General features: G+C 50.5%; 1 protein-coding gene and 1 long non-coding RNA gene across 2 annotated transcripts in view; one reads left to right on the top strand and one right to left on the bottom strand.

Annotated features, from left to right (window-relative positions):
* CD9 (CD9 molecule) overlaps window positions 1-5,383 on the bottom strand; it is a 33,699-nt gene extending 28,316 nt beyond the window's left edge. Inside the window, exon 1 of the mRNA XM_015061408.3 lies at window positions 5,171-5,383. Within this exon, the coding sequence (XP_014916894.1) occupies window positions 5,171-5,236 (66 nt within the window). The 5' untranslated portion in view covers window positions 5,237-5,383. The remainder of the gene's footprint in view (window positions 1-5,170) is intronic.
* Window positions 5,384-7,432: 2,049 nt separating this feature from the next.
* LOC128316335 (uncharacterized) lies at window positions 7,433-23,205 on the top strand. Its single transcript, XR_008300079.1, has 3 exons — window positions 7,433-12,153; window positions 13,076-13,238; window positions 22,856-23,205. It is a non-coding gene; the product is annotated as an uncharacterized LOC128316335 (long non-coding RNA).
* Window positions 23,206-25,032: the final 1,827 nt, after the last annotated feature.

The following is a 25,032-nucleotide window of genomic DNA, read 5'->3' as shown; positions in this document are numbered from 1 at the left end:
TACAAACTATCCAGAACCAAGTACTTTTTTGGGGTGGTGGTTGGGGGTCGGGGAAATTGGAATTACGGGTGGATGTAATTGTTATAAAATTATCTCATCTGGAGGCAGGATGCTGCTTTCCACAGCTGGATGCCATCACTTGATGGAAAATGAAAATGTCCCTGGACCAGCACGACTTTTTCCACAGAATGAAACAGGCAAGTGATCTGCAGTCAGACTTCAAAAACATAAATTTTAAAAATGTATTATTGAGATCAGCTCTTCTGGTCTCCTGAATTCCCCGTAGTTGAGAGCACGGGGCCAACAGGCCCTTCCCCAGGTTTTCAGAACCCTAAAACAATGAAGTCATCACCCTCCTGTATGGAAGAGATGGAAAGGTGGTTTCTGCAGGGCTTTGGTTGAAAAGACCTGTAGAAGGAAGTCCCACTGACTCCCACCTGGGGAGGGGGGATCACAGAAAATAAACACGCAGCTCCTCAAACTTCACTGTCTTCTCCCCAGCTGGACACAGTTCTATTGAGAACATCCAGCTACCAAGGAGACAACAGTTTACAGGAGCCACGATGACCCATGACCTGCGGTCCCTTATCCTTGCAGCCGGGCGCACCCAGGAAAGAACTGTCAAGGCTGTGTTCTTTAGAAGAAAAGGTGCTTTGGCAAGTTCAAGGTGTATTACTAAGTTGCAGACTGTGTGACCAAAAGCCACACCTCCTTATAAAATTGAATCGAACCGGAAAACAAACACGGGACACACAGCTCTGCGTCTAACAGGGAAGATTCACGTGTAATACCAAAGGGTGTGAGAGCACTGACTTGTGAGGTTTGAAACCACAGATGCCTCATTTGGCAGAGTTAAGTGCTCTGGCAGGGATGGCCCTCCGTGGGGCTGCTTATCAAAGTGGATCCAAATTCAGGTCTTAACCAGCAACCTCTTCCTTGGAGTACAAAAGAGTAAGGTCTGGAACGGTGCCATGGGGCACTTTGAAAGCGAAGGGGGAGAGAGAGACAGACAAAGAGAGAGAGTGAGCATGTGTGTATGTGTGTGTGTGTGTGTGTGTGTAGAGGAATCCCCTTCCCCCCAAATCAGGAGTCAGGTCTTTGTTGTTGACAACCAATGCAGGGAAAAGTGCGGGGAAAGCCATCAAGATTCTGGGCAGGGGACAAAGGGAGAAGTCCTATTTTCCTTAGCAGATGCAGACACCTGGCCTCAACTCACCTCTCCCCAAACCTGCCAGCCTCAGTACAAACACAGCCAGCTTTCCCAGAGCTCTGGCTGTCTCCGTGCCAAAGTTGGGGAGCCATTTTAGGGAACAGTCCTAGCTGCTTGCTCGGCCCCACGCTGAAGGTCAACAGCTTCTGGGGGAATTGGCAAATTGGGTGGGAAGGGCTTTTGCCACCGCCACCCGCCTAGGTCCATACCCCTCCCTGACCCCGAAGCCTGATGTCTTAGGGTTCCTGTGCTGTGTAGTTTATTTTCAGAAGTGGGGTGCCGCCCCATAATCAAACGTGTAGCCACACATAAAATGGAGTGGGTGTCCCAAAGCGGGAATCATTGAGGCGGGGTGGATCGTGAGGCTGGCAGTGATGCAAGAAGAGAAGGAAAGGAAGGGGGGGGGGAATGTGTGTGGATTCTGAATGTGGATTCCTGCCTATGTCCCTGGTTTCAATTTCCACACTTCTTGCTTAGGGAAGTGCTCCCACCCTCCCCACTGCTTCCATCTACCTCCAACAGAGGAGCAACCACAGCTGGAGTAAACAGAAAGTTAAGGCTACTATGCCAAGTGCAGCACATACATTCTCTCATTTTGCCTACAACAACGCCATGGGGTAGACGCTGGCTCCATCCGGTGATGGGAAGACTGAACCCAGAGTGGTGCGCTGGTCAGTGGGCAGGACTACCACAAATGGCGAGGGCGAGGAAAACAGAGAGCCCCCAAACATAGGGACCCCATCCAGGGCAAGAGAGGGGAAAATGTGAGGTTAACAGGAAAGAGACCAAGAATCAGGCCCCAGAGGTAAAGACCCAAATGAAGCCAGGCTCCGAGGACAAGCCTTCATAGCCACTGCACATGTCCATCCCCCAACTCTGATTTTGATTTTGGGTTGTGTGGGGAAGTCCTATTGCTGTAGGTACTCGGGGTGGGGCCAGGCTCATAGACTGAGCTGAAGGGATTTCTGTGACCATTTGTTTCAACCCATCATCAATTCCTCAGATGAGGAAACTGAGGTCTGGAGCACAAAAGCAACCTCCCCTAGGTTTCAAAGTGACATGAGGACAAAGCTAGAGACCCAGGTCCCTGTCCAGGTTCCCACTGTTTTTTTTTGGGGGGGGGGGTGGGTGGGTAGGTAGGGCGGCCTGGAGGAAATACAGAAACACTGAAACAGAGCCAAGAAGTTAGCGTTGTGAGGGTGCTGGATGAACAGGGTGCTTGGTCTGGCAGTAAGCACTGGAGGCCCCACTTGGGGAGGGCAGGGGTGCAGGCTCAGCTGTCACTGAGGGTTCCCCAGGGCTGAAGGCAGGGCCAGGGAAGAGGTGTACCCTCTCCCCACCCTCCTAAGCCCACCGCCACTGAGGTGGGCTTTTCTCTGGGTCCCTGCGAGGCTACCCCTCTCAGCATCCTTTGTTCAGGAGGTGCTGGTGGCTCCTGGCCTCACAACTCCTATTTTTCAAGGCCCATATCAGATCCCAAATGCTAAGTTTATAAATCTCTGGTCTCAAAAAAAGGTACCTGGTAACTGGGTACCTTTCATCCCAGGTAACTGGGATGAAAAGTACATTGGGCTTTAGGCCAACCAGACCTGCCTTCAAACTTACTTCTCGTGCTATCCTGCCACATGACCCTGGATAAGTCATTTAACTTCTCTGGGGACTCTTTTCCTGGTCATCAGTACAATGGGGATGATGCTTCCTGCTCTGGCTAGATCATGAGACTTGGAAAGGGCCTTTGCAGGCTGCACAAGTGGATCCTGATACCCCTTTATTCCATCATCTCTACAGGGCCCTTGATACAACACTACTGAACAATAGTTAATTCAGGAGAACGTAGCTAACCCCCCTACACCAGCTCATTTGCCAGGTCCCCTTGTTGGTTTCATGATGGAGACAGAAGAGGATGGGACTCAAGTAAGGGACACAAGGGTTGTGGTATTGGTTCGGTCTCTGTGATCCTGGGCCAATCATCCCTCTCTGGTTCTCTGCTTCTTCATTATGAATACTAGGGCCAGGCTGGATGATCACTAGAGCCCTTCCTAATTCTGGACCCAAACATTCCCAGAGTGAGTCATTTCTGTTTCAGATGACATAGCTGATCAGCAGCACCTAGCCCAGGCCAGGGCAGCTCTGACTGTGGGTGGGGTGGTAGGCTGGAGACAATAAGAGACAGCAGATCCCAGAGGAGCCCTGGAGCCTCCCATCAGGCTCCTGCATGTGCTACAGGGCAGACTTGGGGTATGAAGGCCCATGGTAGTCTGTGGTTCCTTCCCAGCCTGAAACCCTGATGCAGCCTAGGCAGATAGCTGAGGACTAACCAACAGACGGGCGGGGCGGGAGGGGGGGCGGTGTGTGTGGCGGAGGTTGTGCTGGGGAGGGGAGAGGAAAACTCCCCAAAGGACAAGGGTGGGGTGGGGCGGGGCTAACCCGCCTTCTCACATTCTTTTCTGGTGCCAGCGGTTGGGGAGAGGAGGAAGCCAAGCCTGGGAGCTAGCTGGCAGCCTGGCTGCTGGGGGCTGGTGGGAACACCGGGAGGAAGTAATGCCCACCACCAGGAGGTCTCCCTAAAACAGGCCAAGTGTTGGGCAGGGGCACATCTATGTGCCATCCTCACTAGAACATGTGTTAGGTATGGTAACTCTTGCAAGGGCAAGAGTCAGCTCCGGAGAGAGGATTAAAATCTCAAGAGGTTTGTCCCAAGGTTCCTGGGGAGCCCAGTGACCAGCTCCAGGGGAAGAAGTACAGTATATTTTTTTGTTACAAGGCTCTGGTGGCATGCCTGTTTCTACAGCCATCTCTCGAGTGGCCTAAGGGCTGCCTTTCCAAATCCCTTTCTGACTGCAAAGGAGCAAATATTGCCCATCTGTGTGCAAGGGATGTAGTCCTCAGACTATTCCTTGCTTCTTTTCTGTCTCTGGGTGGTCCCTTAATCCTCCAAGAGAAAGTGTGGAGGGGACATCCCCTTTTCTGCTGCTTCCCTCTGGCATTCCATTTGCAGAAAAGCTGAGTGTGGCCAGCAGTGGGAGTCAGGTAGCTTCCTGGCCTGGTGTCCTCTCCAGGTGAACTTCCACTCTCCGTGGCCCCGCCTTGCCACTGGGTGGGCTGGCATGGGGGCGTAGGCGAGGCCGGAGGCCCTGGGCTGGCAGTGGGCGGCAGGCACCTGATCTTCCCCCGGAAATGGAGAAACACTGGACTAAAAGCGCCAACAGGCATCTGCCCCTCCTCTCCCCAACTCTCCCAGAGTTCTCTCCAGTTCAGATACTTATCGCCTTTGAAAAAAAAAAAAAAATCAAGACAAGCTAGTCTTTCAGGTAGTTTCGAGACAGTTTGGACTTTCTCACGGTGGCGGCTCAGAATCAAGCCCGCAGGTACCTCCTCGAGGGTGGACGGGGTCCTAGTCCTCCCTCCCTCTCCCTTTCCAGCGTAAAAGTGTCAACAGCTCCAGGCTGAGCTCTCCCCGCGCCGCTGAAGTCCTCAGTGCATCCCCCCTCCTCGAGGCCCCTGCCACTTGTGAGACCCCACCCAGATCACGAACTGTACTGCCCGCCACAGTCCTCCTTGACCATGGCCCCAAGTTCCCAGAAGAGGGGTGCTCCGTTTCTCTCTGCCGTCTTCCCCCTCCTGCACTCGGAGGAGTTTGGGGTGGGAACAGACACAAACCCCACCCCAAACCCTCGGCGAAAGAAAGGGCTGGGGCCGGTCTCCGCGCCCCAGCTCGCTAGGGCCCCCCGCGTCCCCCTGCCAGCTCGGCTTCGGAGGAGTCTTCTATGATCGTGCCCGCCCAGCTCGTCCCCGGACCCCGTCGAGGAGCCAGCTGGCGACCGCAGTGCCTTTTCTCTTCCCGCCCGGAGTCCACCCGGCGCGGGCAGCGCCAGTTACCGGCACTTCCGACCGCGGACGGGGTTCCCGGGACGAACAGGTGGCCCCGCAGAGGAGCGCGCGGCAGTCGCACTTACTCACCCAGAAGATGAAATTAAATCCGAAGAGCAGGTATTTGATACACTTGGTGCCTCCTTTGACCGGCATCGTGCGGGCTAGACGGGCCTGGACCGGGCGGTGAGGGACTGGGGGGACGCGCGGCCGGGACGAGCGGCACCAGGCTTCGGACCGAGGTGTCGGCGGCTGCGGGCTGGCCTCCGGGCTGCACTTTTAAAAAGTGCCACTCCTTACTGCGCGCGAGGGCTGCGGTGCGCATGTGCCGTGGACCCCGCCCCCGGCCGACCCCGCCCCTGGCCCCACCTGCCCCGCCAATGCCGGCCGGCCGGCTACTGCCCAGGTTCCGGGGACTCCCGCTCAGCAGTCCCGCACTCTCATTTCTCCTCCCGCCTCCCGCACAGCCCTCTTTCCCCCTAATCGGCCATACCCTCCTTCCCGCCACAGACCTCCCGCTTTCCTCTCAACCGTCCAGGGATCACTCCAGACTGACACCGTCCCCCCTTCCCCCCCCCCCCCCCCCAGCCGCTTTTACCTAGGAGTTCTATGGAGGCCTCGCCCTTCGCCCTTCGGTTCTCGCTTTGTTGATTCTGGGCTTCCTGCCTGAGTCCTCTTTGGGGAGATTTTCCTCGGGTCGTTGGGGTAGAGTCCCCTTGCCCGCAGAATGAGGGCTCTTCTTGCTCAGGGCTCCCCTTGAAGAGAAGCTGCCTGGCTTTATTTCTCCTTGAGGTGGCTCCTTGCAAACTTGCATTTGGAGTACACTTACTTGGCACATCATGCGGAGTAGGAGGAATTAGAAGATGGCAATCCAGGTGGGAAGAGAGGTTGGAGGCTTATGGGAGTAATTTTCAAATATAATCACCGAATGGTAATATGGCTGAGAATCGGGTGGTCCTGGAGTGCTTCCTGGCCTTGAGGTTTAAATGCCCTGAGAGGAGGAGAGTTTGTAGCCAGGCTTCTGTTCTTGCCTCTACTCCATATCACCCTCTGTCTTGCCCTTTGGCCTCGGGATGCTGAGTTCTGAGCCTGTTTCTCCTCCACCCAAAAACTTTCAAAAACTTTTCCCCATTCAATGGCCCAAGTTGAAACTCCCCATACTGCATTCAGCTCCTTGTGCTGAACACTGCTGTACCTGGAACACACTGCCCCATTCACTCCTCACCTCTGCCTGGCCTTGCATGTGGTGTGTGCCCTCTGGTTGGCTGGCCCTGCCCTCTTCAGATGTAGACACTCTGAGGCTCCTCTAACATTCCTTTCCTGTTTCTCACTAAAGGACGAGGAGAGTCTTTTCAAGTCCCAAAAACCCCTTTATTTAAGTTTTTCAAAACGAATTATCGTTTGCAAAAGCAAGAAACATCAGAAAATACCAACAAGCAAAAAAAGAATATAACTCAATTTCACCCACTAGAAACAGAGGGGGTCAGCACTTTGTAGCTCTCATCTTGCTGTTTATTATCACTGTCATATTTGGCTCATTGATTCATTCATTCAAAACATTCTTCAGTGTCTACTTATAAGGGGGCTCATTAGGGGCAGGGGCTGGGTGTCCACTGGTGGCATCCAGACAATGAGACATCCAGACAATGAGGGAGAGTGCTATTTGGGTGTCATAGCTCTGAACGGATTGGTAAGTAATGCTGCAGAACCACAGGGAAAGTTGTAATCACTGGAGAACATTGGGCAAAGCCTGGGGCTGGGGCTGTCTGGGGTCTGGGCTGGAGCTCACGGTTGGGGAAGGTACGTGGGAGGTGAAGGTGGAGACCCAGCTGGGGTGAGGTGAAAGGGAGCCTCCCCTCCGCACTTTGCACCCTGAGGTAAGGGGTCGCCCACTGAAGGGTTCAGGCAGGGAATGGGTTCCATCTGTTGTGTGATTTAGGTTGATGGCTACCTGTATTTTAGGCAGCTGGGTGGGGGAGGGCAGGAGGTACAGGCATTTGGCCCCTTGAAGTTAAGGGCTATTGTTTGTGCAGACCTTGGCTCAGAGCTTTGGGGGATTATGTGGAAGGTGACAGGTGACAAGTTGTTGTATGGGGTGGGGGGGGCCCTGCAACTGGGTAGTGTGAGGGGAGCATGGGACACAAAAGGTGAGGTGAGGTGAGAACATATGGAGAGCAGTTAGGAGGCTCTAGAATAGTTCAGGTGAGAGACAAAGAGAAATGGATGGGGGAGGGGCGGGGGGCGGTGGGGAGGGGCTGGAGAGTGCAAGCAAAACCAGAAGAGGGGACAGTGTGTGTGTGTGTGTGTGTGTGTGTGTGTGTGTGTGTGTGTGTGAGGGGGGGGGCGTGGTGAGGAGAGATCCCAGCCAGAACAGCAAGAGACAGATTATGGAGGATCCATGCACGGGTTCTAGTGCTTCTCAGGAGCCCACTATGCCTTGGACTGCACTGTATACTGAAATGGAGGGAGCTCTGATCCTCACGGAAGCATCTCCATGCAGGGCAGGTAAGTGTGAGCTCAGGGAATCTTGGCTCAGGGGAGATGTAGTCTAGGAACAAGGGGCGACACAGGGTGCATCCCCAAGCCTGCTAGAGTCAGGAGAGGCTTCTCAGTGCAGGGAACACAGCAGCAGCTGACTTTGGGAGGTGGGGTGGAGAGAATTCCAGGCCTAGGGAACTGTATATGCAAAGGCACGGAGCAGGAAACTACAGGCGGCTGGCTGCTCTGGGGAAACTGCCACTAGTGGATGAGAAGGAGAAGGAAGGATGAACAGGAAGGAGGAGCCAGGAAAACAGGGCTCCCTACAGTTTACACAGCACCGAGAGCAGTCAAGTGGAGGAATTTTGGTAATGCTCTACCTCAGTCACTCACCGTAATCTAGTGTCCACTGAGGATGATTGGGGCAGGGCAGTATGTGGGGGTGGTAAAGAAAACAATGTCCCATTGTGTTGCTCTCAGGCAGAGGCTACCTATCTAGGGAGAACTGGTCTAACGAAAGAAGATTTTATCTTTTTATATTCTTCTCTCCTTGCCTCCCCTCACCCCAACCTGTTCACAAGCAAAGGTGGGAGGAGTTCAGTAAATATTTAAGCTTATAGTAGAAACTACTTCCTAGGGTAATGTGCATATTGAATGAGGTAATCCACTAGGAGGGCCTGGTACAGTGCTTGCCACACAAGTGCTCAAGAAATGTTATCTATTGTTACTATTACTATTATTATTTATACTCAAGAAACAACGGAGGGGGGCATAGTTAAGCTCCCCATTACAATCAAGGGGGTCCTTATCATGTGAGTGTGGAGATAGATCTGAATTCTTCATCTGAACTTTTGGTTTATTTTGGACAAGTCCCTTCCTCTCTCTGGGCCTCAAGTTCCGCACCTGTAGGAACATTTTGGATTAGGAGATGGCGGGGCTCCTGCATTGTGACATGCTATGATGCAACAAGCCTCTGGGCCAAAGTGTGTTTATTACACACAGTTAGTTCTACAGGCAACCAGGAAAAGCAGAGATGGAAAAAATATGGTTTGCTTTAGCTGAAAGGGGAAAATCTGGGTAAGCCCCTGAGTCAGAGATCACATGGAGGCAGAGAGGGCTTCCAGCCTTTGTGGCGCTGGGAGTGGGAAACTTTTCCTCCCTTCCCTCAGGGCATCCTGTTTCTGGAAAAACCCAGATTCAGGCTGAAGGTCCGCTTTGGCTTTTGTGCGCCCCCTGGTGTTAAGATTGGAAGCCTCAGGGGCGAGGCGAGTTAATGAACCCGCCACACCCATCTCCAGCTGTGGGTCGCAACAGGCAGGACCCACAATCTCTGTCCACTAACGCCCTCCTGGCCGCCAGGATCACACCAGTGATCATTCTGTGGCTTGTTTTCTCCCTGATGCTGCTGTAGCATTTCACGCTGCTGACCATCCCTTCTTTTTGGACATTTCTCCCTTGGTGTTCCTGGTGCTGTACCATCTTGGTTCACTCCCTTCACTTCTAGAAACTTCTTTCCTGCTCCTCTTACTAAGCTCAAATGCCACCATTTCATGAAGTCTTCCTTGAACATCCCAGTCTTTCCCTCCGTGGATTACCTTGTTTGAATCTTCCTCACGTGTGACTCATTGACCTTTATCATGTTCTCTTGTGGGTACACATTTTGGTGGTGAGCTTCTCTAAAGGATCCTTCACTTGATTAATTTCTGGGTTCTCCATAGCTCCCAGTCCCTTGGTGGCCCATCCAGGTCCTCTGGACACGTGTGTGGAAAAACTGCAGAGGACTGGTTTTTCTCAGGCTTTAGTCCTCTGCCCTCTGCTCCCCTCTAGACTCTCTCTGAATACTCACCTCCCTCACCATTTCTCTTTTGAGCTGACCTCTCCCTAAACTCGTCATGATATCCAAGAGCCTGTTGGGCATTTCTACTTTAATGGCCCCTCACATCCTAATCCCCCAAATCTGTGAAGATGTCACCTTACACGTCAGAGGGCATTTTGCACACATGATTAACTTAGGGATCTTGAGGTGGATTACGCTGGTGAGTCAGGTGTGATCATGAGAGTCCTTACGAGAAAAGACAGGAGGGTCAGAGTCACAAAAGGAGATGTGAAGGTGGAAGCAGAGGTCCGAGTGGCGTGGGGCCACGCGCCAAGGGACACAGGTAGCTGACAACAGCAAGGAAGCCAATTCTCCCATATAGCGGCCAGAAGGAACAGCTCACTTTAAATTTCAGGCCTTAATGTGTTACAGAAGCAAGAGGAATCTCAAAATTAACATCCAGATCAGAATTCATGACCTCGAGGGCCTCCCTGCACCGGAAGCCTTTCTCCTCACCCTCTCATCTGTCAGCCCGGAAGTTCATGTCACCTGTGACTGCTTGTCCCTCCAGTCCCACACCTGCTTAAAGAATGTGGTGCTTGCTTCTGGGTGTCTCTCATGCCACTGCTGGCAGTTACCACAGAGGCTGTCCAATTTAGAGATACGGAAGCAAGGGTAAGGCAGGAGATAGTGATTTGTGGCAAAGATCAGGCCTCAGGCCTTCTGCCTCCAGCTCCGAGGGGGTTTCTCAGCCTTCATTCCTCCTGCCTCCTGTGGGCCATGCCCTCAAAGCTCTTCCTCAACCCAACAACCATCCCACCCTCCTCCAACCCCTTGTCTTCGCCTATCCAGTCTGCACACATTGCTTGACTGGCCTTGTGCTGTCACTGGGCTTGGGCTGCTCCACGCCTATGCCCACCTTCTTTCCATTGTATTAAACACACACACGGTCAACGGGAGACCACCCATGAAGATGCCATGGAGAGTTGGCTGTGAAGAGTTGGATGAGGAATGAGAGCTCACAGGCCAGAGAACACCATTCTTTTATTTTTAAAAAATGTTTGTTTACTTTTAGAGAATGCAAGGGAGGGAAGGTCAGAGAGAGAGAGAGAGAGAGAGAGAGAGAGAGCTACCTGGGTCTCGATCCCATGAACTGTGAGATCACTTGAGCCGAAATGAAGAGGCAGATGCTTAACTGACTGAGCCACCCATTCACCCCAGAGAGAACACCATTCTAAAATCCCTTTCAGGATGTCTCTTTCTTCAAGCTTGCATTCTGTGGCAGGCACTCCTGCCTTGTCCCCTGCCCCTGGCACAGCCCTGCCAGCCTTCTCTCCATTTGGAGCAATGGAGCACTCACTTGGCATTTCCAGTTTGTAGCCTCCACTCCCACTACCCCAGCTTGGCAAAGCAAGTCGTATTTCTCAGGATCTGTCCTCTTTAAAAGACTGGGAGGCGGGGAGGGGTTGTAAGTAATGGATATTTAATCAACTTTTGTCATACTCCTAAAGCTTTGCTCTGCTCTTCCCTACTCATTTTTCCTGCTTGAAAACCTCCCAACTGCCCCTGCGTCTACACTGTTTTCCTCGGCACTGTCACTTTCTAACAGAATGGAGACTTTTCTTAGTGTGTGTACTGTCACTGTCTGCCTCCACCTGCTGGAAGGAATATAAGCTCCAGCAGAGTGGGGAGTTTGGACTGTGCTGTTCGCAGACGTGTCCCAAGTGCCTTAAACAGTGCCTGACACACAGCAGGTACTTGGGAAATATTTATTTATTGAACGTATGAAAAGCTAATGTTCCAATTCTGAAATCATCACTAAGGCTCTGGGCCCTCTTAACTGAAACTTACAATTCTGATATTTATAATTCTCTTAGGATCCGTGCTCACTCCTGCATCTATGCCCGAGCTCCCACCTCCTCTGTCCTCAGCTGGGACATCCTCCTCTCTTCCCTTGTGTGCAGCTGACACGGCTTGAGGCCAATGGGGCCTCCACCTTCCCCAGTACCCTTGGTCACTGCAGGCTGCTCTGACCACTGCCCCCCCCCCCCCCCCCCCCGCCACACCTCAGTACTCTTGTAGCAGCTTTCTTCTGAATCACCCACTAGACTTGTTCAGACATTGTCCCAGATGGGAATATCACATTTCATGAATCTTTAAGAAAAATCTCCCAACCAGATTATCAGCTCCTGTGGTACCCACTGTAGGTGCTTTACAGATACTCAGTGAAAAACAGTCCAAAGAATAACTCTTAGATGGGCACATGTGATGTGCCAGGTGCTGTTCTACCTGCTATAGAAACTCATTTAGCCCACAAATAGCCTTCTGGGTCAATAGTCTTATTACCTCCCCTTTACAAATGGGTAAACTGAGGTACAAGGAGGTTAATTAACTTGCTAGGAAGCAGCAAAGCCAGGATTTGAACTCCCATGGAACAGCTCCAGAGACCAGTGGATGTGTTAACACTTTTTGCCTTTGATCGTGGCAGAGGGTGAAGGGGCTGCAGGTGACGCCCCAAGGGCTGGCCTATCCCGAAGGTGCCTCTGAGCAAGCTGACTCTCTGAGTCTTAGGGGCTGACCACAGGTGAAATTTGCACCTTGGCTGGCCTCTGCTAGCGTCTGTCTTTCTGAGCCTCCCTTTCCACAGGTGTGGAGCTGGGCGATTTACTGCTTTTCCTCTGCCATGCGGAGTGAAGATGACTGCTGACTTCTGTTCTGGGTGGTAGTTCTGGATTCAGGAGAAGGGTCAGAGGCTGGACACAGGCTCCTCCCAGAGGAGGTGTGTGTGTGTGTGTGTGTGTGTGTGTGTGTGTGTGTGTGTGTGTGTGTGTAAGACCTGGGACCCTAGTGTGTGTGGGTTCGGGCAGATATGGGCAGGTGTAATACACTTAAGGTAAGCCTAGGGGTAAGAAGCTGTCACTACTGTCTGCCTGGGGCCTGTGAGAAGGTTTGCGAGAGGGAGAATATTGCCACAGGGTCATTGCCTGAAGATCGATAAAGTCTGGACCCCCCTGCACAATGCAGGAGGTTATCTGGCCTATGCTGATGTCTGTCACCCATTTCCCCACTTCTAGAACCTGATGTGCTCTAGACATTTTGCTCTACTTTTCTTTTTTTCTTACTCTCTTTCTTGATAGCCTTTTAAAGTCCGGAATAACTCTAGGGTTACAGAAAAGTTGTAAAAATAGTACAGCTTCCCCCTAATGTTAACATCTTATGTTACCATGGGATGTTTGTCCAAACTAAGAAGTTAACACTGGTACAGTACTATTAACTGAACAGATTTTATTCGGATTTCATCAGTTTTTCCACTCATGTCCATTTCCTGTTCCAGTATCCAATCCAAGATCTCACAGTGATTTAGTATCTTGCATTTCTTTTAATTCTCTGAATTCACTGGGCTCATGCCGGCCTGTTTGCCTTGGAGCCTGCCATTTTCTTTCTCACAGTAACTTTCCTGCTCACAGCAAATTCTTATTCATCCTGCAGTAACCCTTTTTTTGAGTCAAAAATAATGTGGGGAACTTGGTAGGAGTGGGATTTGGGTATCTGGCCCTTTACAGTACTGAGTGGGGGAAAATGCCACTCCCCTTTCCACGCCCAGGATCTCATTTGACTCTCACTTGGGTTTTATATATCCTTCTTTACACAAATGCAAACAAATACTAACGCATATTACTACTCATTCCCCCTTCTCCCAGCCTTGGTTACTCAAGGTCCACAGGTGACTTTCATAGGACAGCATAGTTGGCCGGTGGCAGAGGGGGAACCTGAACCCAAGTCTCTGAGTTCCAGTTTCATCGGCTGGCTGCCTGGATCCTTCATGCGTGGCCTGTCTCTGCTGTCCTCGGTTGTCCAATCTGGGTATGCCTCGGTATAACACTTGGCACAGTGTGGTGGATGGTGGGCTTCCTGTGGGTTCTCACCTCCGTGCATATTTAAAGTGATTGTATCATCCTTGGCTTTGGGGACTTTCCTCAGGTTACTCCAGGCTATGTTGTGGCTGGTGTCCCCAACACCCATCAACCCACCTCTGCCCAACAGTCCAGGAAAGCCCCCAGGATGCCAGACCCCTGGGTTCCCTGACTCCGTGTACCACCTGGGGCTTTGGTGGACTTTCGGCACTGCCCCCCCCATCCTCTCACCCCCAAGTCGCCATTGCGTGGGGTGCTGTCTCTCACCTACCACCTTTTGGGGATGTTTGGGAGGCTAACTTTTCCATGAAGCATGAGGGGTGTATTTTCCTCTAAATTTAACTTGAGGTGATTTAACATCTGAAGTTTAACATTTAGATGATTGAAAAAGAAAGATAGTGGAGAGGGAGAAGTGTCCCTCTTAGAAATTGTTCTAGATTAGGATTTAGGAGTCATATCAACCTTAGGCAACATATGGGCCTGGTTGGGATCCTTATTGAACCAGATCAATTATTTAAAAGATTTTTTTAGGCAATTAAGGAAATTTAAATATTGACTATGTATTAGATGATGTTAAGGAAATACTGTAATTTTTTAAGTGGATGATGGTATTGTGGTATATTTTTGAAACACCCTATCTCTTAGAGATTCATCCTGAAGTTTTTAAGCCTAGAATGATCTGGTGTCTGGGACTTTCTTTAAACTTCTCAGCCCCTTCCCGAAAAGTGGGGAGGCAAAAGAAATATGAATGGCAAAATGGTGGTCATTGTTGATGCACGGTGAAGGTACATGGGATTCATTATACTACTCTCTGTACTTTTGTGTGTATTTGAACACTTCCATAATGACAAATCTTCATCCAACCTCCTATCCCCTATCAGTCTACCCCCCCTCCCAGCAACCAGTGCTGGTTTCTATGCATGGTTCTTTATGCAAATACTAATACATATTATTCCTCACTCCCTTTCCCCACCATTTTTTAGCACCTTTTGCTACTGGTGCATTTGCCTTTTTCCATCTTGATTATGTGCAGTGGGCAGAATAATGCCTCCCCCAAATGTCCACATTCTAGTCCCTAGAACCTGTGCATATGTTACTTTACATGGCAAAGGGGACTTTGCAGATATGATTAAGATACGGACGATTATCCTGAATTATACAGATGGACCCAGTCTCAGCACATGTATCCTTAAAATCAGTGTTGTGGTCCTGGCTATGGTTAGAGGGAGAGGTGATAAAAGGTCAGAAAGACAGGACAGTGCTGGCTTGAAAGCCAGAGGAAAGGAGCCACAAGCCAAGGAATGAGGACAGCCTCTAGCAGCTGGAAAAGGCCAAGAAACGAATTCTTCTTCCCTAAAGCCCCCAGAACTAGGAACACAGCCCTGCGGGCACCTGGTTTTAGCGTGATGAGAGCCATGTGTCAGACTTCTGAGCTCTAGAAAGGCAGTATGATAAATGTGTGTTTAAGTTTATGGTAATTTGTTACAGCAGCAATGGAAAGGTGCTGCCTTCCATCTTGGAGATACTTCTGTATCAGAATAGAGATTGTGCAGCACTGGTTTCCCAGGTTATATACACTGGCTCTGAAGTCTGACAGATCTGGGCTGGAGTCTCAGCTTTGCCGCATACAAGCTGTGCGGTTTCAGGCAAGCTACATCATGTCTCTGAGACTGTCTGCTTATCTGTAAAAAAGGGAGTAATAAAAGCACCTGTCTCATAGGGTTGTTTGGAGGGTTAAATCATACAGCCCATGCAAACAATGAGCACAGTGCCTGACAATAGTAAATGCACATAAAAGGACAGCTGTCAAAGTATGGAAAGAGCCGTAATGTCCATCGAGATGGAAGAATGGATAAAGAAGATGTGATATATATATATATATATATATATATATATATATATATATGACATACATATGTGATATGTATATATATCACATACGTATATGTATATACACATATATACACACGTATATATACATATACACATGTATATATATACATGTATATATATTCACACAGTGGGTACAATGGAATATTACTTGGCAGTCAAAAAGAATGAAATCTTGCCATTTGCAACTATGTAGATGGAACTAGAAGGTATTATGCCAAGATTAGTCAGTCAGAGAAAGACAGATATCATATGACTTCACTCATATGAGGACTTTAAGATTCAAAACAGATGAACATAATGGAAAGGAAGCAAAAGTAATATAAAAATAAGGAGGGGGACAAAACATAAGAGCCTTATTTATTTATTTTTAAAAATTTTTAATCTTTATTCATTTTTGAGAGAGAAACAGAGTGTGAGCAGGGAAGGAGCAAAGACAGAGGGAGACACAGAATCCAAAGCAGGCTCCAGGCCCTGAGTCATCGGCACAGAGCCTGATGCGGGGCTCAAACCCACAAACCGTGAGATCATGACCTGAGCTGAAGTCCGATGCTCAACCGACTGAGCCACCCAGGCGCCCCGAGACTTTTAAATACAGAGAACAAACAGGCTTGCTGGAGAGGTTGGGTTGGGGGATGGGCTAAATGGGTAAGGGGCATTAAGGAAGACACTTGTTGGGATGAGCACTGGGTGTTATACATAGGGGATGAGCCACTGGAATCTACTCCTGAAATCATTATTGCACTATATGCTAACTAACTTGGATGTAAATTAAAAATAATAAAAATAATAATAATAATAATAATAATAATAATAATAAATTAATTTAAACAAAAAGGCCAGCTGTTAGTAATACTATTAACATAATTACCATAACAAGGATCTTTCCCTGGGTGCTCCAGGGATAGCTCCAAAGCAGCATCTGAGAGAGGGTGGCCATCACTGATATCCTATTTTTTCCCAAGTTGAGGCTCCCTCCTTCCCACACGAAGGGCGTGTCAAGGGCCAGTGGATCCTGGCAGGCTCCCATGCTGTTCCCACACGGCGTAGCTTCTCTGAGTGATGGGGACCTCCAGGATCCCTCTCCGTACCTGTGCGAGCTCACCTCCTGCTCGGGCTGGCAGTCTCCTATGGGTCTTTGTGGTTATTTGAAAGGTTTTTACCCTCCCTGTCCATGTTCTGCCTTCTGGCCACCACATGGAATGAGTTTGCTTTCCCTTCCACACGGCAATCCTTCTGCTTTTTAGATGAGTGTGGAGTGGGAGAAGGAGTGTCCTAGGCTGGGGGCAGGGATGGGGGCACTTACTTGCTGAATGGCCCTGGGATTATGTGAGCCTTTTCTGTTTCCATCATCTGTAGAAAAGGAACAAAAATATCTATGTTTCAGCATCCTTGTGGGACCCTATGGAAAATATCCCCCACACAGTAAATTCAGCTTCCGTTCTCTCCCACTCCAGGCCACACCTTAACTGCTCCTTGGGGAGGAGGTTTGAAGTCTGCCCCGCCCCCTCTGGCTACTGGGGAGTACAGGGCCCTGACCTAGAGCCGGCCTCCAGGGATCCATAACCACTTGGAATCTTCTGCTACGGGATAGTCTTTGCTATCAACCCTTCCCCGCCCCACCTTGGGCCTTATCTCTGCTTGGCTTCCAGGCAGGAACAGCCTTGTCCTCTTTGGGGTTTGGGGAAGCACTGTCCTCTCACTGCTGAAGATGGAGCCCCCACCCCCACCCCCCAGCTCTCCCTGCTTCTCTGGCCTCACTGTGCCTGATGATGGGCTAAAACTCCTCTCCCTGCCACACAATCCCACAGATGCTAATGCTTTTACTCGGCATGGAAATACTTCCTTATTTTTAGCTCTGGCCCTGGTCCATCCCTCTGCACCCCTCTCTTTGTTAACTTGTCCAGATCTGCAAGTTGTTTTCCCAAATTTGTAGAGTCACAAGAATGCACTCTGGTCACAACACTTACAGGGGCTGTGCCCACACTTCTCCCAGTCACCTTGTTTACTTGTACACATCTGTTTCTGCCATATACATCCTCAAAAGTGTCTCCCCAGCTTCTTCCTCAATTCCTGTACCTGCTCTGTCCCTCCCTCCAGCAGAGAGGAACAGTCCCAGGGAAACCAGAAGCTGGAGGGGTCAAGGGAAGATGGAGAGAGGGAGACATCATTTCCTTCCTGGCCCCAAGAGGCCAGCTGGGGAGGGTGTTATATACCGTCCTGTGCATGCACACGCATGCGTACACACACACACACACACACACACACACACACACACACACACTGTGTCCTGCCTTCTGTGGCGGGTGGGGGGATGGCTGTGGCTGGATTAGCCAGCTTTCCGAGGCAAAAGTGGTTAACCCAGAGATTACTGTGCTTTCCCTCCCAATTTAAATTTAAGATGAACAAACAAACAACCGCCGTTGGAACAAAGAGTCTTAAACTAACATTGACACAGAAAACCAGGCTTCTAAATTGAGACATGCAGTGTTTCCCTAAGCCTGGCAGTCCACATTCCTCTCTCTTGAGGCAAGCTGGGTTCCACATATTTAGCATGAATTCCACCTCTGGGGCTTGCTCTGCTCCCAAACTGAGACTGGAAGTTCCCTGAGGGCATGGGACATTTTGTTCACCTTCCTTTTGTATCCCCGGGTCCTCAGGGTGAAGCCCAATTCCTTAGGGCCCGCAGTATATGGTGCACCTTTCCCAACACATACACCCTGGACTCTCGGCTGTTCCTGAAATCAACAGGCACACTCCCCCTTTGGCCTGGGCACTCAGTGTTTCACCAGAATCCCTCCTTCTTCTGGGCCTCTGCTCTGAAGCACCCCTATTGGATAGCTTCTCAGCTTTACCAGTGACACAACCCAGCCCAGCCCAGCTCAGTCACCCATTCCCCGTCCTCCTCCCCTGCTTTGTTCCTCCATCACCCTTAATCACCACCTGAAGCACATTGGTTTGTTTTGCCTGTCTCCTTCCACTTGAATGTAAACTTCACAGGGACAATGGCAGTCCTTTTATTTGCTGCTCTATCTCTGGGGCCTAGACCAGGCCTTCAGTGGGTGTTAGTACATAGCTGTTGAAAAGGGAGTGCTTCATATATGTGGATGGATGTGGCTTGCAGTGGATGCTTCTCAGCCGGGACAGCTGGGCCCCTGGATAAGGACCTCGTCAAGAGAGAAAGGGGCCCGCTTGGCCTCCCTCTGAGGGCTAAGTGGCCACCCATTGTCCAGGCAGAACACAGAGTGGGGAGGGCTGGTGTGTGGGACTAGGCCTAGTCAGAGGTGAGGTGTCCCTGGCTCAGCAGCCAGCCATTCCTGCCTGTCCCTTCCTGTGCAGTGAGTAAGCCAGGTTGGGGAAATGAGCCAGGAAAGTGGCCCCAGTCAGGAATACAGCGGGGTTAGGGGTCAACAAAACAAGAACTCACACCCCTCCCACTCTGCCCATCAGAGGCGCCTTTTCTGTACCTCCCATCTCTGTTTTGGTCAGTGTCTTTCTGGGTTGAATCGTGCCCCCCACCCCCGAATTCATATGTTGAGGTCCCCACCGCCGTGTACCTCAGAATATGACTGCAACTGGAAATCACGTCACTGCAGATATAATTAGTCAAGTTAAAATAAGATTACACTGGGCTAGAGTGGGCCCCTAATCCAATATGATTCTGTCCTTATAAAAAGAATGCCACGCAGACAGGGATGGATTTTGGAGACGTGATGCTAAATGCAATTAGCCAGGCACAAAAGGACAAATATTGTACGGTTCCCCTTCTGAGGTACCTAGAATAGTCAAACTCCTGAAGACAGAAGAGAGAGCAGTGGCTACCAGGGGCTAGGGTAATGGGGGATGGGGACAGAGTTTCAGTTTGGGAAGATGCAGAAGTTCTGGAGATGGATGGCGGTGATGATTGCCCAACGTTGTGAATGTGCTTCATGCCACTGAACTCTTAGGCTTCAAAATGGTTGAAATGGGAAATTGTTTCGTTATGTATATTTTATACACACACACACACACACACACACACACACACACACTCACAAAGGCCCTGTGAAGAGAAAGAGACACAGACAAAGGGAAGACATTGTGAAGACAGGGAGAACACCATTGACAAGCCAAGGAACACCCACAAGGGGGACTGCAAACCCACAGAGGTAGGGGAGAGGCATGAAATGCTGTCCCTCACAGCCTCAGCAGGAACCAACCCTGTCCCCCTTGTCTCAGACCTCTGGCCCCTGGGGCCATGAGACCATACATTCTCATTGTTTACCCCCGAGTCTGCGAGTCTGCAGTAGGTTCCGGCAGCCCCAGGAAATGGATATAATACCTCTCCAGGTGGTAACGCTTCCTGCCAGGGTCCCTTGATTTCTGGAATTCAGACTCACAGAGAGAAGAGCTGGTTTGTGAGGATTCTTCTGCTTCTGCCTTTCTTTCATTCCATTTGTTCTCTTGGTTGCTCCTTCCCTCCACTGCCTCCTCCCCCTTCTCTACGGTCCCATCACAATATAGGAACAATTACTTGTTCAGTGTCTATCTCCCCCTCTAGACTGTGGGTCCAGGAAGCCAGGGACCTTTTGTGCTCATTCACTGCCGTGTCCTCAGTGCCTGGCCCTTTGGAGCACTGGGTACACATTGTAAATGAATGAGCACTGTAAGAAGGGGAAGGAATGAGTCTTGCCATGACCACCCTCTACCCCTACACCCTGGTTCAGTCAGACGTGTGTTGATAAAATGTGCTTATAATGGCAGAGGCAGTAGAATCCCCCTCCTGACCATGCCAGCTGATTGGGATCTCTCCTGGGTGGGTTAGTTGCTACTGCAGAAAGTCCCAGGGGCAGGGCAAGGGCCTGGTGGACAAAGCTGTTTCCTTAGGTCTGCCCAATTCACACCTAGCACTTGTCCAGTAAAAGAAGGGCTAAGGAAGAAGCTGGCCCATATTATGTCAGGCAGAGCCTGGAACCGGATTGGAGAAGAGTCCTGGGTGGATATTGGAGTATGCATTCCTCTTTCTCTTTCTTACTCCTGACCCACTCTGCTTCTCTGTTGTGGGAGCAAAAAAATAGGAGTGGGGGTGAGAAGTAGAAAGAAATAAAAGTCCTCTCCTCATCTTTTATTTTTATTCATAGATTCGATGACTATTTATCGACTGACCATGTGCCTGATACTGTGTTTATGCCAAGGATGGAGAGGTGAATAGACTCGTTCCCCAACCTCAAAGAGCTCACAGCCTGAACAGGGTGATAGACAGGCAAACTGTCCCAGAATAAGGTCACAGCTGCTCTGATGGAGGCTATGTAGGTGGCTGTGGGAGCAGAGGAGATACTCTGAGTGTGGGACTTAGTGAAGGCTGCATCAAGGAGGTGCCCTCAGAGAAAGGACTTGATGGATGAATAGGAGTTTGACATATAAAGAAGAGGAGACGGTGGGGAACGGGGAAAGTGTAATATAAGCAGAGAGCATAGCACCTGGCAAGGTGGGAAGTCACAAAAGGGCTATGTAGATCTGGGGTGACGGACGTGGGCATGGAGGTGGTGGGAGGTTGTAGGGAGATGGTGTGGCCAGAGTGCCTGCTGGCCTGGACTCACCAACTTGGGCATGCTCCTGAGAGTGAGAGGGAGTGAATCTAGGCCTCGTGTGTGCGCTGGTTATTTTCTCTTTGTTCTCCTTCCTGCTAGCCCATCCACTCACTTCTCACCTTCTCCAAACACTGCTTCACCCAGGCTCCCTGGCCGCCTGGTTGGAGGACAGGAGGAGAGATAGGTTGGGGTATTTATCCCCCGGTTCCCTTGTCACACTCCAGGCAGTGGCTGCATCCCTCTGTGGCCATAGCTCTGGCTTTCCTTGGCTTCAGTAGCATGGTTTCTCTCTGCCTCTCAGGCCTAGGGAGGGGGAGGCTTTCTGCTGCCCACAGCTAATCCCCAGAGGCATCCCCACCCCTGTCCATTCACTTAATCCTGCATTAAACTCTCTTTAGAAAACCCCTCTGAGAGTTCCTCTGCTTCCCCCCAGCAGCCTGCCTGATGCAGTAGGGGTGTGGCTTAGTCAACATTTGGTGGGCAAAATAGCCCTGGTGAGGAGGTAGACAGGTGGGGAGGGACGGAGCCAGGAATGCTAGTTAAGACACTTTTAAAGTCCAGGTAAGTGGGGGAACCTGGGTGGCTCAGTCAGTTAAGCATCTGACTGGCTCAGGTCATGACCTTGGGTTCACGGGTTCAAGCCCCACAGCGGGCTCTTTGCTCTGGCAGAGCCCGCTTCAAATCCTCTGCCTCCCTCTCTCTCTGCCCCTCCCCTGTTGGTGCTCTCTCTCTCAAAACGAATAAAAATAAACTTAAAAACTTAAATAAAGTCCAGGTGAGAGACGATGGGCTGGCATTGACCCAGTGACAATGGGATGGACAGGAGGGACCAGAGCTGGGAGGCATTTCTGAATTAGAACTGTCACGTTTTGGTGACTTACTGGGTAGATGAGGGAGGTGAGCGGAAGCGAAAGATGGACCCCCAGGATCTGCTTGGAAGACAGAAAATATCGGTTCACAATTGCTGCCCAATAAGCCGTTAAATCTATTTCCAATCCAAATTTGGGACTGTTTAGTCTTTGCTTAACCTCTCCTATCTTGAAAACACTTAAGTACCCTTGGAGGCTGTGGTTTAGATACCAATAGGGCAAAATTGTTATCCAACAGGAGGCTGTTCAAAGAACCAGAGACAAAGCCACTGAATCAGAGACAAAGACAAGGTGGATGACGGAGTTTAATTCATTTTCATTTTCACACGTGCGCATCTCAGGCCACTGAGCATCCATTCACCCTTTGGGTAAAAAAGCACCTCACACGCCCTTTAAGAACCTCCCCTTCCTTCCCCCCACCCCTGCTCCCCATTCTGGCACTTATACTTTGGGTGGGATTGATCCCACTCTATGAGTCAGCCCGACTGGCCAAAACCAGTTTGTCTTCCAGGCTTGGGAGGGGCCTGGGCTCCAACCAGAGCCAATGAGACTTTCTGGAAGAGAGGTGGGGGCTCCTCCCCCACAGGCTTGAATCTGGAAGCGTGGACATGGGAACCACTGTCTCCATTTTTGCCATCGGAGGTGGCCTGAGAAGACACCAGCTCAGGGAGCAGATCAAAGACGAGCTGAGACGTGGAAAGAAACCAGGGTTTTGTGGTAGCGTAAACCTCGGTCAGGCGACACCAGATGCGGCTCAGCCCTTCTGCTGGACTTTTCAGTTCTGTGAGCTCGTATTTGGTTTCTGCCTTTTTCTTTTTTTCTTTGGTCACTTGCAGCTGAGAGAGCCCTAGACGAAACAGCAGATGTCATCAAATTGTGTCTTAGATTCTAGTTTTTTAGAGACAGTGCTTCGTGGAAAGTGTAATGGGATTTGGTGAGAACATCACAGTTCCCCACTTAGGCTAGCTCCTTCCATCTCAGGTCTGTGTGTGTGAAACAGTGCCAGGAACGCCTGCCTATTTTGAAGGAAAAGTAAGAAAAAGAAAAACTGTAAGGTGTTTTCAGATTTTCATTACTGTTATTTTTATGCGCTCCTTGTGGGTAGGAACTAGAGTGTTTTTTGTTTTTTGTATACAGAGACCGCTAAAGTGCCTCACACAAAGCAGGTGGTCAATAAAACTAGAGCTCTGTTTGAATCAAATTGAATGTTCTTCCTGCTTATTCTGTCCAAACTACAGAGGAGGAAAATGGAGTCCCAGAGAGACGAATGATCAAGCCATACGCCAGGAGCAGACTTGGGAATCCTGTTGCTGAACTCAGCTGAGGTCAGAAACCTCAGTGAAGCTCCATCCCTTTGAGATGATGAGGTGACACTTGAGTCGTCAGGTCGCATTGAAAGGGCGGGCCTACGACGGCCAACTCCATCTTGTTCTGTGTCCTTCACCTTGACCACGCCTCCTCCCCTTGAGTAACCACCCCCCCCCCAACAGGACTCGGACCCTTCCCCAGCCAATCGGCTGAGGCCACAGCCATTACCTCACCAAGTGCCCCTAGGCCCCAATAAAACCTTTGTCCTTTTGATACTTGCTCTCTCTCCCCGGTATTTCACCACTGCGTCGGTGCAAGTAGGGGATTGAGCTCGAGCTAGCTCGAATAAAGGCTCTTTTGCTTTTACATCGGACTCAGCTCCCTGGCGGTATTTGGGGATCACGAATTCTGGGCATAACACCATGGCCTCTGTCACTAGCCTGTGGGGTAACTTTGGAGGAATCCCTTTCAGCCTTCTGGGCCCAGGTTCCTCATCATTTGAATGGGGTTAGTCCTCACCTGTAAGCCTCAGTGGGCAAATTGACAGGCCACACCCCCCCTGCCCCCCAAGGTGAGATAAGTGTGATATTCCTGGCTGCCCAAGGACAAAGAAAAGGGGAAAAACAAATGGTTAACTGATCAAGATCATAGTCCCACGGGACCTGAGTCTCCATCTATTGACAAATATCTTAGTAAATCACAAGAAAAAGGCAATCTCAATAGCTTAATCTCCAGAAACCTATAGACTCCTCCTGGAGCCCCACCATCACCCCTCCATAGTGATGTGGGAAACGAAGGCAGAAGGAAATGGCAGAACTAAATGTCCTTATAACCTGCAGCCCATTGACAAATACTTGAGGCTGGCAGAGTAAAAAGTTTCTCCAGGAACTCCCAAAGGTCTGAATGCTAATGCTTTGCTAGAGGGAAAAACAATGTTAGCCTGACAATAGCTAGGCCTCCACTATCCTGGGAATCTTCGTTAGCATATGAAAATCTCCCTGGAAACTACCCCTGGACTTTATGCCTCCTAACCCCTAACCCCGTAGGATAAAACCAGCCTCTCCTCATGTTCCCCTGGGCAGCTCTTTCTGTCCGCTGGTACTGTCCCCGTGCTTTAATAAAATCACCTTTTTGCACCAAAGATGGCTTCAAGAATCCTTTCTTGGCCATCGGCTCCGGACCCCGCGAACCCCACTGTCACCCCAAAACCTCATCACAAAGGTCTTTTTCAGCAGGTGCTGCATGAGGAAGAAAGCCGTGTGCTGGGGGGCCCTCCAAGCGCCCTCATCCACACGATTTCCTGTGCTGTTTCCCAGGCTGTGAGAGATTTTTTTCAGTGACAGGGAGGCACTGAGAAGTTGAGTGTCCTGCTGAAGGCCATCCAGCTAATCAGAGACACGGCAGAATTCACACCCACTATTGTGACTTTCAGTTCAGGCCTGGCACAGGCCTCTGTGCCACCTGTTGGGAAAGCCAGTGCCCCTAGGGATGGTACTCCCTAAATGCTGAGGGGTAGGCTCAGAGGAAGCCGGCTTGTCCCAAGGCCAAGACCGGTGCTGGTCTGGCCACTCTGCAGATGGCCTTGCTGAGGCCTGGCTGGTGGGGGCGCTGGAGGCCCAGGTTACCCAGTGGTTTATTTGGGAGGTGGGTGCTGTGTTTCTGACAGAGGTGGGGTTGCTTCAGCAGGACTTGGTGAACAACCCCTCTCAGGGACCAAGGGAGGCACGGCTCAGACGCTGGGCCGTGAATAGCTCTTCCGGCCATTGTACTCACCAGTGCCCCGGGTCATGAACACAGAGGCCAGGATGCCTTTGTAGAAGTCACAGCAACACCCTGTACTTCCCCCCGCATTCCAAGGAGGCTCCTGAGTTTGGTCACTTATGGGAGGTCTTCCAGACACCCCCTTCCTCTTCCTCTCCTGGACGCCATCCTTTTCGGGACCCAACGACAACTCTTCATGGTGTGATCTGAGGGCTGTGGGAGGGCCTGTAACAACGTGGCTCTCCCCATGTTGGGCAGCCCTCCTTCCAGACGTTATCTCTTGGCTACACAAAATATTAACGTCACAGCAAATATTTTCTGATTTAGGCTCTGTTTAAGAGCTTTA

Source organism: Acinonyx jubatus, chromosome B4 (genome assembly GCF_027475565.1).
Source record: "Acinonyx jubatus isolate Ajub_Pintada_27869175 chromosome B4, VMU_Ajub_asm_v1.0, whole genome shotgun sequence".
Classification (NCBI taxonomy): domain Eukaryota; kingdom Metazoa; phylum Chordata; class Mammalia; order Carnivora; family Felidae; genus Acinonyx; species Acinonyx jubatus.
This window is presented reverse-complemented; position numbering and strand designations above follow the sequence as displayed.